The sequence below is a fragment of the Pinus tabuliformis genome, chromosome 1_1 (assembly GCF_031772625.1).
Source record: "Pinus tabuliformis cultivar Carrire ecotype Pingquan chromosome 1_1, CPIR1, whole genome shotgun sequence".
Taxonomy (NCBI): Eukaryota; Viridiplantae; Streptophyta; class Pinopsida; order Pinales; family Pinaceae; genus Pinus; species Pinus tabuliformis.
This window is the reverse complement of record NC_142297.1, coordinates 81,562,252-81,582,474: the sequence shown is the minus strand read 5'-3', so window position 1 is coordinate 81,582,474 and position 20,223 is coordinate 81,562,252. Positions and strand designations below refer to the sequence as shown.

Here is a 20,223-nt window from a genome sequence, read left to right as displayed (position 1 = left end):
ATGTCACTTTATCATAGATTGTTGTTCAACGTGAGGCAATATAGTTACAGTATGTCTCCATAGGAGATAAGGTAGCAAATGTACTCACAAAAGCTCTAGGAAGAGCTAAGTTCATCTAGTTCAGGGAGCAAATGGGTATGGTAGAGAATCTGTTTCAGTAGCAGAAATAGGTGGTTTCTCAGTTGCAGTAGCAGGAAATGAGAGGGAGTTGTAGTACAGATGCAGCGTTGGCAATGGCAGGGTCAACAGCAGTATAGATGCAACATTTGCGCAGTAGTTGGTGGGCAGCGATGTCAGACATCAACAACGCAGAGGGAGATGTTATAGAGAAGGGTGATGCTTCAGCAGGTTGCATTACTAGAGCACATTCTATGAGGGAGTGTTGATTTCTGGTAGCATCAGATGTGCTCTAAGCCTCAAAATTAGCAGGGAGGCTTGGACACATGTATTCCACAATACCAGAAATCGTTTTGAGAAATTTCACCCAGAGACAGTTTTATTAAAATAATTAATTATTTTTAATGGGTGCCTAAGTCTAAACTTAGGAAATTAAAATAATTAAAGAGTATTAATTAAATAGAGGGTGAAACTTCTAAAAGAAGACAAGGATCAAGTCAAATATGATCTGAGCCATTGATTAGAATCTAATTTGGGTCGTTGATTACTCAACTGGAGGATTATAGGAAGGACTTTGATGGGCATTTGTAAAACACACCGGGCAGATACTCGGTTACCCAAGTAAGATCAATTTTCTCACTGGTCGAAGTTTGGCAAGAGGAAATCGAATCAGAGGTCGAGTTATAGGTGAGAAGGAGAGAGGGAGGAGAAGAAAGAAGATGTAGAGCAAAGGAGGGACAACGCTAAGGCTGTGACGCTAGGACTGACTCTAGGACTGTGCAGTCCCTATGCAGAAGCTGACACAGTGAGACGTAGAAGGCGCAACAGGTCTCTAGGGTCAGAATCTCACTGAGAAGCGTGAGAATATCGTCTGCAAAATTTCTCACAAAAATTCCTCTTCTATTCGGCTGGTTATATCTTGTACATGAGATTTTTGCTGAAGATCAATAAAGAAACCCTCATCTGCTGCACCAGTTTTCCTACATTGGGTTTTCCGAGGACAGTTGTCCAAAAATAACTGTGTCATTGTGATTATACCTTGTGCTAGTGTTTTTTCCTTGCATTTACTTTCTGTAGTATTTTAATTGTGAAGGTTGCAGTAGAATTTATTTCGATATTTGCTGTAGATACACTGTGAGTAGTTTATTTATCAAATAATAAGTAGAAGAAATAATATCAGTCACAGCGGTTGGATTTCTATTTAGAAATTTTCACAGTTGGCAAGGTCCCAAGCTACCTAGGTCTGTTACAAACTCAAAACTCATCATTACTAGCATCACTTATTAGAATTCCTTGCAGGCTGTGGAATCTGGGTACAAGAGAAAATGATGAGAAGTAGAAGTAGAGTTTAAAAACTTTGGTAATCTGATTATATCTGATGGTACAAGTTTACTTTGGTACATCCTTGGGCATGGAGTCTTCATATAATCATGAGGTGCCACTCCAATGGTCAACATATCCTTACGAACCCATAGAACAAGTGATTGTTCCAGAAAGTCAGAAGAAGCCTGTTTGGTTGAAAACTACTCTTCAAGAAGTAGAACATACAACATCAGAGACCTCCAGGGAAAGTAAAAGACCAAAGAGGTATTCAGAATATGTTGCATATATGACGAACCTTATTGAAGTAAAACCTTCCTCCTATGAAGATGCAACTAAACATCAAGAGTGGAGGGATGCTATGCAGGAGGAATGCTAGCCCATGTTGATTTGGGGTAGCATCGGATGTGCTCTATCCATGAAAATTGGTTGAGAGGCTAAAGCACATGAAATCTCCAAGACCTAGAAATGGTTTGGGGAAATTCTACCCGGTGAGAGATATTAAAATAATTAATATTTTTAAGGGGTTCCTAAGTCTAAGCTTAGGAAAATAAAAATATTAATGGGTATTAATATAACGCTGGGTTAGAAGGTTCTAAATGACATGGATCTAGTCAAATCTAATTTGAGCCGTTGATTAGAGATGTAATCTTGGCTGTTGAAGACTCAACAGAAAAAGTATAAGAGGAGGCTTGAGGGTCAGTTGGAGATACACCAAGTTGATCAGTCAGTTTGATTTTCTGGAGCGGAGTTTGTTGAGAGAAATTGAACCAGTGATCAGAGTTGCAGTGAGGGGCAGTGAGTGCATAGTAGAGAGGTAGAGATAGTGCTGAAAGACCAGTGCAGAGGCAGAGAGGCAGACACAGAGCCAACAGGAGCCACGCAGAGGGCCAGAGGGCCTGCGTGGGTGACGTAGAGGGCCAGAGAGGCAGCGCAAAGCATCTGTAGGCTGACGCAGAGGGTTCTAGGCTGACACAAAGGCTAGGAGGGATGATGCAGAGCCTTAGAAAGGCACTGGAGTGAGTTTCGTGGAGCAGACTTGCCGAATATCTGCTTCCGAAGAGAGATATTACTGCCAGATTGATTTCTCTATCGGGTGAGCCAGTTTGGCACCCAGTTGTACTCAAGAAAAGTTGCTTAATAATAAAACGCTTAGAACTGTTGCATCGGTTTTCCCAAGTTGGGCTTTTCCGGGGACGATTGTCCAAAAATAACGGTGCCCCTTGTGTGTTTGTCTATTTCTTTCAGTTGATGATCTGTAGATGGTTGAGACTGCATTGTGTTTATTTCAGTATTTATATGGTTAAATAACTTGTTCAGTAATTAAACAAGTAGGCGAAATAAACCAGATAGTGTAGGAAAATTTATAACGGGTTAGAGTTAGAAATTTCAACATGGTATCAGAGCATTACAAATCACAGGAGAGCTGAAGGCACCAACTGAATCAAAGAATTTGCAGCAGAAACAACTATCCCGAGAGACAGAAGTTGTTCCTAGGCAAAAAGCAGCAGAGAAGGAGTGACGCAGAGGGCCTGCGTCATCATTTTGAGCCAGAGAGAGGTCAACGCAGAAGTAGAGGAAGGCAGAAGAGGCTCACGAAGAGCCACGTCATCCTACTCAGCCATGTAGGAGTGACACAGTTGGCCAAAGGAGCGATTCAACCACTGCCGGGATTGCGCATAGCCAAGAGGCTTAGTTTCTGCAGTTGCTAGGGTATAGGAAGCTATGGGCAGATTGTGGAGTGTGAAGCTGGTGGGGTGCTATTGCTGTTGAAACAGAACAATACGTAACGAGACAGAACCAAGGTAGAAGGAGTCGCTACCTAGGCGGGTTTCTAGCCAAGAAATCCAGATCAATGTTGCAGGAGCAAAGGGGATTGGAGAGGTGCGATTAGATTGTTGGCAGAAGGAATTCCAGGAAGGCAATCGAGACTCAGAGGGAGTCTAGAAGAGAACTTCCAGGAGAGAAGTAGAGACTCAGAGGGAGTCGAAGAGAGAACTTTCAGGAGGGAAGTAGAGACTCAGAGAAGTCGAAAAGAAGAGCAGAGATGGCAATGAACGGATTAAGGGATCGGGACAGGCTGGAAGGGGCGTCCAACTTTGTCATCTGGAAGGCCAGGATCTTGTCTGTTCTGGATAGACATCGCATCAAGGCCTTTGCCTTGAGAACCATGGCTATCCCCATCGACCTAGCTAATAACGAAATGTATGAGGATGCTATGGCCAAGGCAAAGTGCATAATCCTTGATGGGGTCAAGGATCATGTAGTTCAACATATTGCTGAGAAGAATACAACAAAGGAAATGTGGGATACCTTGACGACATTGTATGAAGGCACTTCTGTGCAGAGGTAGATGCTATTGGAGAATCAGCTGCGGTCGTATCAGATGTAGAAGGGGGAGTGGATATAGAATAGATCACTTCCTCAGCAGGTTACAGGAGATTCGGGACCAACTGACTTCCATAGGGGCCAAGCCGGATTAGGAGTTAATGGTGAGGACCTCCCTGAACGCAGTCTCCGAGGAGTGGGAGACATTTGTCCAAAGAATTTTGGGCAGAGCGAATCTTCCAGGATGGGAAGAATTATGGGCAGCTCTTCGCCAAGAAGAGATCAGACGGCTGACCAAGGCGGGAAGTAGCGGCAAAGGAGCCCGGGTCAAGAAAGAGGAGGAAGAGGATGTGGCTCTGGCATCTGCGGGGCAACAAGGGAAGAGGAAGAAAAAGGACCTCTCCAAGATAAAGTGCTTCAACTGTGGGGAGCTGGGCCATTATGCAACCCAATGTCTCGGGAAGAAGAATAAGGGAGAGGTTTCTGACTCCAAGGCAGCGCTAGCTAAGACGGAGAAGGAGGTAGAGGATGATGACGACTGTGCCATGAGTGCTCATTTACCTCTAGAGAAGAGGTGGGGAGACATCGAGCTGTAGTCAGGAGGACTACAGGAGATGTGGGGCAGGATCCTTGAGGTACCCAAACTCTTGGATCATATCTGGCTACGGGAGCCCCGAGAGACAGTAGCAGGATGACGGATGTCGGTAGAAGCGGATGCGGATGAAGTGGCAGAGAGTGCTAGAGTGCAGGGATCTGTAGCAGCGCAGTGGGGGTTGCAGCAGTGCGAGAGGCACAGTGGAGGTTGTAGCAGTGTAGGAAGGCACAAAGGTGCTTGCAGCAGTGCGAGAGGCACAAAGGTGTTGCAACAGCGTAGAGGCAGCAGAGGGAGCACAGGATAGCAACAGAGAAAGCTTCAGCATCAGGAGGGCTTCTAGCCTGACAAGGATGTCAGTAGTTGGGTAGATCAGTTACCATCGTCTCAGTAACTGAGTTGCAGTGCAATAGTAGCAACACGATGTAGCATGAGGAGAGAGGGCTGCAGTGTAGATGCAGTGTTGGGAGAAAAGACCAACAACAACATGAATGCAGAGGGAGTTGCTGTAGAGATGTAGCAGTGGCAGTGGCAGAGCCATGGGCAACAATGCAGAGGATGTTGGGCAGCAAGGCCAAACATCAGCATAGGTACCAGTGCCGGATGATCAGAGTGATGTTCAGTGGTGGAGCATTATTAGAGCACATTCCTCGTTAAGAGGGAGTGTTGATTTGGGGTAGCATCGGATGTGCTATAGCCATGAAAATTGGTGGAGAGGCTAAAGCACATGAGATCTCCAAGACCCAGAAATGGTTTGGGGAAATTCTACCCGGTGAGAGAGATATTAAAATAATTAATATTTTTAATGGGTTCCTAAGTCTAAACTTAGGAAAATAAAAATATTAATGGATATTAATATAAAACTAGGTTAGAAGGTTCTAAACGACATGGATCTAGCCAAATCTAATCTTAGTCGTTGATTAGAGATGTAATCTCGGCCATTGAAGACTCAACAGAAAAAGTATAAGAGGAGGCTTGAGGGTCAATTGGAGATACACCAAGTTGATCAGTCAATTCGATTTTCTGGAGCGGGGTTTGCTGAGAGAAATCGAACCAGTGATCAGAGTTGCAGCGAGGGGCAGTGAGTGCATAGCAGAGAGGCAGAGAGGCAGAAGCAGAGCCAACAGGAGCCATGTAGGGGGCCAGAGTGATTGCGTAGAGGGCCAGAGGGCCTGCGTGGGTGATGCAGAGGGCCAGAGAGGCAGCGCAGAGCATCTGTAGGCCGACGCAGAGGGTTCTAGGTTGACGCAGAGGCTAGGAGGGCTGACGCAAAGCCTCAGAAAGGTGCTGGAGTGAGTTTCGTGGAGCAGACTTGCTGAATATCTGCTTCCAAATAAAGGTATTATTGCCAGATTGATTTCTCTGTCGGGTGAGCCAGTTTGGCACCCAGTTGTACTCGAGAAAAGCTGCTTAATAATAAAACCCTCAGAATTGCTGCACCATTTTCCCAAGTTGGGTTTTTCCGGGGATGATTGTCCAAAAATAACAGTGTCCTTTGTGTGTTTGTCTATTTCTTTCAGTTGATGATCTGTAGATGGTTGAGACTGCATTGTGTTTATTTCAATATTTATATGGTTAAATAACTTGTTCAATAATTAAACAAGTAGGCGAAATAAACCAGATAGTGCAGGAAAATTTCTAACGGGTTAGACTTAGAAATTTCAACAGTCCATATTGAAAAACGATATCTGGGAGATTGTCCCTAGGCCAAGTGGCAAATCCATTCTCACTTCGAAATGGATCTACAAGATAAAGCACGCTGCAGATGGGAGCATCGATAAATACAAAGCAAGCTTTGTGGCAAGAGGCTTCTCACAGAAAGAAGGAATTGATTATGAGGAAACCTTTGCTTTGACAACTAGGTATACAACAATAAGATCGTTGGTTTTGTTGGCTGCTTCTATGGGATGGAACATTCATCAAATGGATTTCAAGACAACTTTCCTGAATGGAACTATTGATGAAGAGGTTTACATTGAGCAACCTCAAGGATTTGAAATAAATCAGAGGGAGACTCATGTCTGCAAGTTGAAGAAAGCTCTATATGGCTTAAAGCAAGCACCTAGAGCTTGGTATGCTAGAATGGATGCATACCTACTAAGACTTGGTTTTACCAAGAGTTTTGCAAATCCAAACCTATACATCATGGTGGTCCAGGGAGAGCCAGTTATTATACTCTTGTATGTGGATGGTCTATTACTCACAGGTGTAGAACGTCAGATTCATGAATGAAAGAGGTAGTTAGCAACCGAGTTCAACGTGAAGGATCTTGGAATTATGCATTATTACTTGGGACTAGAAGTCTGGTAGAAGCCGAGAGAGATATATCTTGGTCAAGGTAAATTTGTGATCAAGATGCTTCAAAAGTTTGGTATGATGGATTGCAAGCCTATGATGACTCGTATGATTACAAATTTGAAGAAGTTGAGGAATTCAGAATCTAGTCCAGTGGATCCTACTTGCTACAAACAATTGAATGGGTCCTTAATGTATCTGGTAAATACAAGTCCAAACATTTGTTTTGCAGTAAATATCCTTAGTCAATGTCAGATAGAGCCAAAACATGATCATTGGATTGCAACAAAGCACATCTTAAGATATTTGCGAGGGACTATACATCATTGCCTCAAGTATACTAGTGATGAAATCCAATTTGTGGGATATACAAATTCAGGTTGGGGTGGTAGTGAGACCGATGGAAAAAACGCAATAGGAGGATGTTTCAGCCTTGGGTCCTCCATGGTTTCTTGGATGAGTAGAAATTAGGGTACAATTGTGTTATATAAAAATTAGTTAGTTGTAATTATTAGTTTAATCATGCCCATTCACCAAGAGGCACCCAAGGCTGTATTTAAGCCAGGGCCTCTCACTCTGTAAATCATCATTCAATAATTAATAAAATATATATATATAAATATGGACTTATAAGTTTTCATGCTTCATTTGGTATCGAAGCAAGTTCGATTGCTGGCGTCCTTGCTACATATGACCTCTTCTACTCAGTCATCTAGTGCAACATTCCAACACTTCCGTTGCACTCCGGTTACCTATTGTCACCGTCCGTTGTCGACCCCCCCGTCCGCTGTTCTGTTCGCTGTGTCATTTGACCCCCCCTGTGCGTTGTTTTATTCGCTGTGTCATTCGACCCCCCCTGTCCGCTGTTTTGCCAATTGTTACCACCACATTCGACTTGCCTTTTTCGTCATACCTTACCGATCCCTGGTCGCAACCCCATCTTCGTATAACTGCCTATCCTGTTCTCCCTCTCTTCTCCGTCAACCTGCACCGTCCACTCGTCCAGATCGTGACCCATCCGTCGGGCTGCCTCTTGGCCGCAATCACTATCTGTTGCAACGTTCGAATCCTGAGTCCCAACAGCCAAGTCTTTTCACAATCGAATCGCCATCCGACGTGGTTGTTGACTATTTGTCTGACCACTGATTCAACTCAAATGATATACGATTAGTTATATAAATTTTAATTAATGTTTATATAACTATATTATATAATTTAATTATATATATATATTACATTGTTAAATATATATATATATATATATATATATAGATATATTAGGATCAAGTTAAGAAAAAGAGTTAAGCTAGATAGATATACTCCACCTCGACCCGCTCAATGGCTGATTTCAATAAGAGACTAGTAGACCTTGAGACTAAGGTGACCAGACAAGGCGATAAAATCGAGGAGCTCCATAACACAACCAAGGGAATCAAGAGTCAGCGCGAGGAGAACAAGAATGAATTTAAAAAGGATCAGGCAAACCTTTCAGTTAAGGTGGATCAAGCTATGGTGATGTTGGGTTGTATATGTACTAGCTTGAAGATTACACTTGATGAAATACTCCAGAATAATGAGGCTACTCAACATCTCAATTCTCCAGATTTGTCAAAATCATCAGACGCGCATGAGAAACCCGAGTACCCAAAGACATCTTCCACACCTAATCAAGGAAATAGTAACACGAATTTTGAAAATAGGCAGCTCTGGAATCCATACACCAATATGTCGTTTTCAAATCAATACCCCTTTTTCACTCCACCGATAGTGACATATCAACGAAGAGCAAAAGTCAAGCTATCCAAATTCGACGATAACGAAAAATGCAGTGTTGCTTGCCTCAATAAAGCAGAAGAATATTTCGAGATTTACGATATTGACAATGATGACGAAAAGATCAGGCATGCTTCCATGAAAATGGAAGGCGAAGCATATAATTGGTATATGTGGTGGAAGAAGACGACACTTGCTATCAGTTGGAGGAAATTTAAGGATGTGTTCTTTAAAAGGTTCCAAGGTGTCAAGGAAGAAGAGTTCTTCTCAACACTCACCAGATTGCGACAAAAAGGAGATGTGGATGAATACACTCGAGAATGGGAGACTTTAGCAACATGAGTACCTGGATTATCAGAAACTCGTCTCATTCAATCATACACCTCGGGACTTAAACCCCATCTACAAGCAGAACTTGAGCTTCATGACATTACGTCGATAGAAGTAGCAAGACAAAAAGCAAAAGCTGCTGAAAAGAAATTTGACAAGATGTTGTGGTCAAAGGTTGAAAGAGTATATTCGAGATGAAGATTTCCCCAGTCTACGAATACGGATAACACAAAATATGTTCCACCACATCTTCGTGAAGGAGAAAAAACTAACGTGGAAATGCAAAGGATGAAAGAGGGCAAATGCAAACGCTGTGGTGAAAAATGGGACCCTAAACATAGGTGTGCTAAAGGAAAAGAGACCAAAAACCTGTATAAATGTGAAGCAACTAATGATTCAGATAGTGATGAATTAGACATAGAAGAAATCGAAGATTCCCCGAAATTCTCTCCAGAACTAGATGACGAGAGCATTCTGCAAGTATCATTATCGGCCATGACAGGTATATCACAACCCCAAACATTAAAATTAAAAGGACATATCAAGAAGAACAATGTAATGGTTCTTATTGATATCGATAGCACCCACATTTTTTTCGACTCAACCATGGCGAAGAGACCCAACATTTTCACATTTCGCATGGCCAACATGAAGGTTATGGTAGCTGACGATAAAAAAATTGAAAAAGTAGAGAAATGCCATAAAGTGAAATTGGAGATTCAAGACTTTAATTTAGAATCTCTGTTCTACACGATACCATTAGGAGGAGTGGATGTGGTATTTGGTATCCAATGGGTACAAACCCTCGGTACTTACTCTGCCAACCATCAAAAGTAGTTTATAACATTTAAATGGGAAGGGCAGAAATACAAATTATATGGGTTCCAAGCACCTGAGAATCAAATCGTATCATCATCCCAAATGATGAAAATGATTCGAAGAGGAGCACCAGCCTATGTAGTACAATGTCACCAATTAGAAATGTTAACGTCAAAATTGATCAGCGAGGAAGCACTAGAAGTACAAGAGGTAATTCAGAAGCACGAAAAGGTATTACAAGACTTGCCCATGAAAATGCCTCTTAATAGAGAAATCGGTCATACAATAGAAGTCCAAGCAGGATCAAACCCCGTCAACATCAAACCGTATCAATATCCACATCATAAAAAAACGGAAATTGAGAGATTAATCCAAGATCTTTTAAAGTGTGGCATCATCTAAAAAAGTAAAAGTCTGTATGCTGCTCTAGTTGTATTGGTGCGGAAGAAAGATGGATCGTTCAAGTTATGCATCGATTATCGAGGACTAAACAAAATAACAATTAAAAACAAGTTCCCAATTCCCTTCATCGATGAAATGTTGGATGAACTACATGGCGCTAAATATTTCTCAAAATTGGACTTAAGGTCAGGGTATTATCAAATCAGAATAAGGTTGGAAGACATACCAAAAACTACGTTTCGAACACATGAAGGTCACTACGAATTTAAAGTAATGCCTTTTGGGTTAACCAATGCACCAACAACATTCCAAGCCATATCTAAGGAAGTTCGTGTTAGTGTTCTTTGATGACATTTTAATTTACAATAAAACTTGGAAGGAGCACCTACAACATTTGGAGAAAGTTCTTACGCTATTGGAAGAGCATCAGTTCTATGCCAAGAAGTCCAAATGCACCTTTGGGAAGGAAGAAGTAGAATATCTCGGACACATAATATCCCATGAAGGAGTAAAAGTGGATCCTAATAAAATCAAGGCCATAAGGGAATGGCCCAAACCAGTTAATATCTCTAAGCTAAGAGGATTCTTAGGATTAACCGGGTATTATGAAAGATTTATTAAAAATTATGCCCATATAACCGTACCCCTGTCGAACCTTCTAAAGAAGAACTCATTTTGATGGAATGATGAAGCAAAAAAGTGTTTTGAAGATTTGAAAGAAGTTATGTCTAATGCCCCTGTATTGGCAACTCCAGACTTCTCAAAACCATTTGTAATTGAATGTGATGCTTCGGGTTTTGGCATAGGAGCAGTACTAATGCAGGATGGTCATCCAATCGCGTTTGAAAGCAGAAAGCTCAATAAGCACGAACGTCTCAAGTCTACATACAACAAGGAAATGCTTGCTATTATGCACGCATTAGCCAAATGGAGACAATATCTCTTGGGAAGTAAGTTCTTAATATGAATAGATCATAATAGTCTTCAACATCTCCTCCAACAGAAAATGCTATCTACAGAACAACAAAAATGGATAGAAAAAATCGCTACCTTTGACATGGATATATTACATAAGAAAGGGAAAGATAACACAATAGCTAATGTGTTGTCAAGGAAAGACAAAGAACCATCATTACTCGCAATTTCAGTGGTTGTGCCCGAATGGCTTAATGAGATTAGAAGTGAATATGTAAAAAAACCAGAAACAAGTGCTATAATCAATAATCTTCCCCAAAATTCAAAATTTGAATGGAAGAACGATATTCTATGGTAGAAGGGAAGAATTTATCTGAATGCAGATTCCAAATTTAAAGCGAAGGTTCTCAAAGAGTCGCATGATTCATTGTCAGCCAGACATGTAGGATATTTTAAAACCTACTATAACGCACACCAGTCGTTCTTTTGGAAGGGATTGAGCAGTGATATTCAAAAATATGTAGCTGAATGCGATAAATGCCAGAGGAATAAAAATGAAAATATAATGACACCTTGACTACTTCATCCCTTAAACATTCCGAATAAGAAATGGGAGGAAATATCAATGGACTATATTAAAGGTTTACCCGTGTCTGATGGTAAGGATAAAATTATTGTAGTAGTCGACAGACTCACCAAGTATGCTCACTTTATTGCAATGAGGAAATTAGACTCAACAAAACAAATCGCTAAGATATTTTGCAAAAATGTTTACAAATTACATGGATTTCCCAAGGTCATTGTGAGCGATAGAGATGCCAAATTTAAGGGTAACTTTTGGAAGGAATTCTTCAAACATATAGGAACCTACCTCAACATGAGTTCAACTTACCATCCTCAAACGGACGACCAAACATAGGTTGTCAATAAATGTTTAGAAGCCTATTTATGTTGTTATGCCACAGACAAACAAAATAAGTGGGTTCAGTGGTTACATCTTGTTGAATGGTGGTACAATTCCACTTACCACACGTCAGCGAAAATGACTCCTTTTCAAGCTCTCTACGGTTATGAACCTTTGAAATGGAAGGACTTTGCTATCATCGAGACGAAGCTGTCAGCTGTTAAAAACAGTTAGAAGAAACCCAAAAAGTAGTCCAAACTCTAAAAGAAAATCTAAATAATGCAAGGAATCGTATGAAGCAGCAAGCTGACCGAAACAGAACCGAGAGAGAATTTGAAGTTGGAGAATGGGTATTTGTCAAGCTCCAGCCATACAAACAACCGTCCTTAAAACAAAAAGGAAAAAATAAATTGGCACCAAAGTTCTATGGACCATACCAGATCAACAAAAAGATTAGTCAAGTTGCCTATAGTTTAAGCCTTCCGGATAAAGGCTGTGTCCACAACGTCTTCCATGTATCTTGCCTTAAAAGGGAACTTGGTGACCATCAATCAACACAAACAACACTTCCGTCCTTAGATGATGAAGGAAGGGTCATTTTAGAGCCAGAAGGTATCATATCCACTAGGGAAAAGAAGCTCTGATCTCGTGTAATCAAGGAATACCTGATTAAGTGGAAGGACTTACCAAAAGAAGAAGCTTCTTGGGAGACTGAAGCATTTCGTCAACAACATCCGTCGTTTAGCATGCTTTGAGGACAAAGCATTTTTTTGGGAGGAAGCCAATGTTATATAAAAATTAGTTAGTTGTAATTATTAGTTTAATAGGCAAAGGGCATGATCAAAGATCATGCCCATTCACCAAGAGGCACCCAAGGCTAAATCATCATTCAACAATTAATAATATATATATATATATATATATATATATATATATATATATATACATAGATAAATATAGACTTCTAAGTTTTCATGCTTCAAGTTGCTTTGAGCAGTGCTGAGGCTGAATATGTTGGTACAAGCGAAGTCTGTCGGCAAGCAGTTTGGCTTAGGAAGTTGCTATCAGACTTGTTTGAAGGACCACTCAACCCTACATGGATACATTGTGATAATGAGAGTTGCATAAGATTGACAAAAGACTCGGTGTCTCATCCTAGGACTAAGCATATAAACAACAAGTACCACTATATCAAAAGCTTGGTACGAGATAGGGTCGTAGAGCCCTACAGATGAACAGGTCCCCAACATACTGACTAAAGCGTTACCAAACAAGAAGCTTGAGTACCTGAGAGGTAAGCTTGGTTTGGTGGGATATCTCCTCCTTAATTAAGAGGGAGTGATATCTTGTCTTTATGGGTCAAATACTAGACTAGGACTAACAACCGTAAGTCTTAGTGAAGGACATAAAGAAAAAATGGAGTCTAGAGGATTGGATAAGCATCTAGATTGGAACTTCTTATGGATTGGAGAATCCAGGGAAAGAAGTTGATGACCGATACTCTTTGAGGATGAGGTAGGGCATCCAAGATAAGAGTAGTCAAAGAGGACTGATATTCTTTGAGGATCTAGGTTTGGGAATCCAAGATAAGAATAGTCCTAAAAGGACATACCTTGTAGACATCTAGATGGGGTATGTACCTTGAGAGGTAGTGTGGCAGCTCACGTAAAGCCTCCCAGCATAATGCTCATAAATAAGCATGGACTTGTCCAAGTTAAGGCCTTCAGGGACAGTGCCATGAATACCTCCCTAGTTAAGAGGGAGTGTTGAAAATTGTAACTAGGTTTGGTCTTCATTATGATGTAATTGTATTCATGAAATTGCATATTCTTTATAAAGAAAGAAAAAGGAAAGAAAAGGAAATTATATTTTATTTTGGAGTATGGGTTTCATACTCAAGTTTGAGTCAAAAGCATGTTCTTCATGCTTTTAGGTCTTCTAGGTCTTTCTAGGATAAAGAATAATATTGGTCATGTATCATAGTCCCATTTGGACTCATTGTAATGAAGGAAAATATTTATTTTATCGAGAAAAAGCCATGGATAAGCCTGAGACCAAGTCGGCCCAACGAGGAGATCAAGTCGGCCTAAAAGGAAGGAATTCGACCCTCAAGTAAGGCTATATAAAGGAGTGTGATTCAACTCATTTGGACACTCAACTCAAGCAAATGAGATCTGCAATAGCAAAGGAGAAGAAGAGTAACCGGGAGGACGAAGAAGGGCAACAAAAGTTGAAATTTATCTTTTCTCTTTTCTCGCTAGGGTTTGTGAAGCTACCAGTTGCAGGAGGCCGAAATTGTAGGGTCGAAATTTTGTTGCAGGGGTGGAAGTTGCAGTAGCAGTGTAGCAATATCGAAGTTCTGGTGGCGCTGGCTTGGGGCTTGGAGGGGTTGTTGGCTTTGGTCTTTGGGTCTTGGATGTCTCTTTTGTAAGCAGATTCTAAAGAAGAAGAGTAGCATTTTCTGGGTTTTCCCCTTGGAAGGGTTTTGCCTTGGCTTGGAGCTTATATCTTGTGTAATCTGTCTCTGTGTGATCTTCATTTTATTTGGTGATTGCTTCATGAACAGAATTAAAGAAGTAATAAAAGACCAACCAACATCACAAGTAATAATAAAGATAAGGAAAATAAGTCGTAATCATCAAGTCTCCATTTTTTTCCACGTTCAACAAATATTTTGAAATTATAATCTAATATAAATGAACATTCTATGACCCAACTATAAATGAACAATAAGAAATAAAATACCTGTAAGATTGTGGGACCTTTCTAGACTTCTCATATTTGTAATGTCTTGATACAGGTGAAAGTCCACCAGCTTCTTCAGAAATCAGGTTTTCGGACAATGAATAAAGATGAGGCACAACTCTTTTTTGTTCCATCATATGTGAAATGTGTCCGCATGATGGGCCGTCTCAATGACAAAGAGATCAATCAAACATATGTCAAGGTGGGTAGGATTACAACCATCTCGTACTCTTTGTATTTTGGATGTTCAAATGCTGAGCATGGTGGATTTGTGGTAGGCTGAACACTCAAAGTGATTGAAAGCAATACTCTCCTGCCCTTCACATACCTATTAACTCTGCCTTTTGTGTTGGGGTATATATTGTGTATGTGGACAATGACCCCTATAAGGGTTAAACAGGAGCGGATAATTTTGACCTTTCAATTATCACATAAAACTGGTTAATAAAAGGTTGCATCCCATTTTAATATATATGATAGTATCTTCTGGAAAGCACATGAATAATTGAAAGTTTCCATCTATCTGCCTTGTTTGAACAGGTACTCGAACAGCTGCCATATTTTCGCCGGTCAGGTGGGCGTGATCATATATTTATCTTTCCAAGGTATTTTCATTCTTTTGGTTTATCAATATTTTCAGACATTGATCACAATGAACATAGTCTTTTTCCATGAGAAATATTTTTATATTTCATATGAAGAATATACATATTTTGGTCCTTGAGGGACTCTGCTCAGACTCAACAACAAGGCTTGAAGCCGCAATAACAAAGCTCATCATGTCACTTGCAGGAATTGAACCTGGGTGGGGAGGATAACAATCATTCCTCCCACCAACAGAGATAAACCCAATTGACAACAGTGAAGATAGTCATCTTTATGTTAATAAAATTCTTATGCATAGAAAGTATGTTGCAAACCGTGATGCAGGTAGCATAAGTAGCACAATTTTGACCAGTACTTCAACATTAAATTTTGTCAAGTAATAGGAACTTAAACAGATATATGGTGAGATCCTAATCAGTGAACATATCAAAATTACAAACATATCTTCTTCTTGCAACTTAAGAGTATACTTTTGCTGGCTTGGCTAATTAGAGGTAGTTGTGTCAATTGTAAGTTACTTGACAAGCCTTCTATTTTTAGTTTTACTTTTCTATCAAAAAGTTTGACAACCATTCTAAATTGGACAATTCAAATGCGGAAGGCACATTTCAGGCACATTTTTGCAGGCAGACACCCTTGTGACTATGAGAAAAAATGATGCAAATGAAAAGGACAATCTAATGAACTTGTAGATTTAGAGTCAACAACCATAGAATGAATTTTGCCTTGAATGTAACCTTGGAAATTCAATATTGAAGATGTAGCGTTGGCATTGGCAGTTTTTCGGTAGCTGGATACAAGGGCAAAATTTGTTGAAACAATTTAGTATTTTGGACTTGTGCTAGTTGTGCTCTAAAGTGACCATATATTTGTGTCATAATTCTTGAAAACAACCTTAAATAGATTTAGAAGGAATCCCTGCTTCACAGAATGGGCAGCAATAGAATGCTAGCAGCCTTCTGCATAAATATATCATTGAATCACCTTGAGTCATTCAACTTACAACATCCCTGCAGTGCAGGCTGTAATGCAATAGAACATAACAGAAGGATAGTTGTGAAGTGTTTTGCAATGCCATTATCTGGACCATGATAATGCTCTGAGAGTGAGTGATATAAGGAACAACTTCGGAACAATTTTCTGGTTGTTAAAATTCATAAAATTCAGCCCCAGATGGCACATCACCTAACTGTGATTTGTCCTCAACCATATGGCTTCGTTTAGTCAGAGACCACGGTAACTTTGAAACTCAAATGAATTCAGTGATTGCACAGGCAATAATTGGAGATAGAAATATGCATTGGTACTCAGCCTAAGTTTAACTAAGAACTAAGATTGGCTGTTTTTATATTATTTAAAAGGGCCTTCAGATGATGCCTGGTTGTTATACAAGTTACAAACATATTTAATTGTGTTCTTTTGTTCAGACATTACAAAATCATTTATACCATTTCTTGCAAACAAATTTCAATATCCTTCAAGGAATGAGCTTCACCGCTCTGAGTAATCCGACATTGTTACAAACTCCAACAAGACAGTTTCTTTGTATCAATCAACTTACATACATACTTAATCTTAGAAGCTACAATGAAATAGATGACAAGAGTAGAATCTGAACTCTGAAGATTGCAAAAAATATGCAGATATATTCAACATGACAATGACAATTGCTAAATGCTGCAATAGGATGCTAATAGATTTATCTCCATAAGGTTCTCATAATGTGAGGATATAATTGAACTACTCCGAGGCAAGGTTCTGCTATTTTTCAGTGATTCAAGATGGGCTATTTCCAAAGTGGACTGCTCAAAACAAACATCTTTCAAAGCAAAGCATTAACCAACATGTCCCACTGTTTCCAAGAGTGTCATTGCCTATTTGCACTATTTGTATGCATTGAATTACGTAACAAGCTTATTATGAATTCAACCTAGCTTCTGCCTTTTATTCTATAGCAATAAAAGTCCTCTAAGGCGTTTAAGCATATAGCCCCTAACCATAAATAGCAGAGCTGAACAAATCCAAAATTTCTACATGATATAAACCAAGGTACTCTACAAACATGAGCCAGGATCTTCACATCTGATATCAGTCTGGGGGATCTGAGACTAACAATAGAAACATGCAATTTAGAAATTTATTTACAGGCGGAACAAGTATGTAGTACACTGTAATCATAATCAATTATGATTAGTAAAGGGCCATCTAACTCTGCTTTTATCAACTGGAAACGAATTTATACTTTGGAAGTGCAAGAAAAGAGGAGGGGCACGTTCTTACAGATCTGCATGTATCTCCGGGCATTGAGGATCTGTATAGATTTGTACTGTCGAGACATTGTCATTGATGTCAAAGCAATGGGAGATTGTTGAAGAAAATAATTGTTTTTGATGTCAAAGGATGATTAGGTGAGGAGAAGGGTAGCATAGGCTTAAATATCTCTTTAAACCCTTTCCAATGAGATATTACATGCCCCCTAACTCCTCCGTTGGGGAGAAATTAATTTTCTAAGTAAAAAAATCAATCATTTTACTCACTGTCCAAGTCATGTTGAGAAATCCAAAGCGTGGCAAGTTAAATGATTTATCTTATTATGACATTATCTTGTGATGTTTTCATTATTATTATTCTTTCTTTCAATTTATCTTTTCTTATCATCAAGACTAATGCCAAGCAACAAATAGAGGAGGACACAAGATGTAGGCACGTAGCCAGGGCAAAACCCCACTCTAGGGGAAAACCCGGTCAAAATTCTTCCTTCTGTAGATTCGAAAGATGAGATGACAAAGACCCTCACAACTTAGACTCAAGACTTCTGATCCAAATCGGATCCGTAAATGACTGTCATAGAACCATGACTATATCGGGACGAAACAAATCCTTGAAGAATCCAAAACAGCAATCGAAAACACCCTGAACCAGTGGCCATGGCAGCCAGCGCGGAACGACGAGGACCTCGGTCAAAGCGCGCTGACCGAGGCCCATGGAGACTGCGCAGAAGGTCAAGATAGCCCCTGGGAGCCCCGGATTCGGAAAAGGAGCTGATTTTCGATGCGCGTTAGCGCTTCACTGGGCGAACAGGGCTGAAATGGTGGAGCCTTCAACACTTGGTCACGTTGGGAGCCAGAGGACCGTGGGCAGAGAAACGAAAAGCGCCATCGTACGAAGGTGGGACCCACAACCTGGAAACTGACGGTTTGATTGGGGCGCCCTTGAATGGTAAGCGGTTTTGGAGAAAGTGGAGCGATCACACTCAGCGATCGACGCGTGGCAGCGGAGGTGAGAGAAAAACCGTCGTGATCGCGCGTTATCGGTCGAGCAAGTCAACCGCGCTCGGCGTGCGTATGACGTTGGATCTGGAGGAGCCCAGATCGGACGGCTGAGATTGCGTCCGATAGACAGAGCGGAACTGATAGGGAATTAAGCCGCGATTAAAGGGGATTTGGAATCCGTTGACCGCCACGATGGAGAAAGAAACGAATCGACGAACAGGCTGGCGCTGTTTCGATGGGGACACGTGGCTACTTCTTGAGCGTTTATGCTGACGCCGAACAGGGAACTCCAAGCACACAGGCGGGAGGAGAATCGATGCAGGAAGGAGAGGAACTGAACAGGCGTGGAGATCGAATGGCTAAAGCCATGAACAGAGACAGTTGAACAGAGATCAAGAGATTGAGAGCAAAGAGTCCAAGCGACCAAGAGAGATAGTGAACAGTGAACCCTGAGAGGAGGACTGAGCATAGAGAACAGTAAAGCCAAGCAGAGGAGACAGAGGGCCGAGCTGACCACAGGCAGCATCGAGCACTAGAGAGCTTGAGGAATCAAGCCTTCCCATAGAGGAATCTGTCCGGATTGAGCATCACAGTTGGCTCTTTCCACTGTAGACCAAGAGTCACGGAGCTGGTAGGAAGAACAAGAGTTTGTGTACTCTGAGTGGCTTGGGGAATCCAAGAACCACCTTGCCAAGCAAACCTATTTTAGGAGAACTCGCATTGAGTCCCTGTATTTGTAATTTCTCTGCTTGAAGACACAATAAAACAAGGCCACCACTGAAGCTGGACCGGAGACGTAGCCCTGGAGAATAGGGTGAACTCCTTATTAAAAACTGCTTGTGTCTTTGTGTTGCTTACTGTACTTCTCTGCTGTCTTTCCATTTATTTTCTGTGTATTGGCAATCTGATCGATCCGTTGCTTAAATAACACAGAACACACACACCAGCGCATGGGTCTGTAATACCTTTTGTTTAATAAATCTTCAACTGAGGTCACTCTTAGGGTGATTTTCAGATCAACTTCCTCCATCAAGTCATCCTTGCATTATTTTCTTCAGTTCATAATTCTGTGAGTAGTAGCTCTCCACAGGCAGCTCCGACCTTATCAATGCTTCCCATATACATATCACTGCTTCGACCTTAGCAATGCTTCAGCCTTTATACATATCAGTACTTCGATCATAAACATATCACTGAGCCTGAATGACTATGACTGTGACTTCACCCAATCTCTGAAGATGATCCGAATTTGTCTTACTCTGAAATTTATCTTCACTGTTATATGAGATTTGCACCGAACTTGATCACCTGTAGAGTACTGAAGTTTTATCACTTAATTCCACTGAAGTTTTCTTTGCAAAGTATAGCGAAGTCACATCTTTATTGTACTGTGACTACACCGAGACTTGACTGACCCAATTTTTGAAATGAACCGAACTGTATTACTGTGATATATACCGAACTGTAATCCGCACTTTCTTCTGAGGTTATACGAATTCATCTCTCTGAAATTTCTGCGAGTTATGTATCTGACCTGTGGAGCGAGGTATACCCTCCTATTTATAGTTGTTCCCCATAGTAAATAAGCCGACATGAGTACTTTGAAGAGAAGTGTCTCTATAAGGTTAGGCCGACATGAGTTCATTGAGGGAAGCCGACTTGATGATGATTCTTTTTGAGGCCGACAACAAGGAGACTTTGATGGAGGAGTCTTTGACCAAACAAAAATTGATTTTGACAACAACCTAAAGCCTACAATGGAGGCTTGACCTAAGACAATTGACCCAAGCATGAAACCCATGCTT

General features: G+C 40.8%; 1 protein-coding gene across 1 annotated transcript in view; it reads left to right on the top strand.

Annotated features, from left to right (window-relative positions):
- Positions 1–20,223, top strand: part of LOC149211675 (Exostosin family protein) — a 131,451-nt gene that overhangs the window by 21,895 nt on the left and 89,333 nt on the right. Inside the window, exons 2-3 of the mRNA XM_089391571.1 lie at positions 14,596–14,742; positions 15,081–15,145. Coding sequence (XP_089247697.1) covers positions 14,596–14,742; positions 15,081–15,145 — 212 coding nt within the window. The remainder of the gene's footprint in view (positions 1–14,595; positions 14,743–15,080; positions 15,146–20,223) is intronic.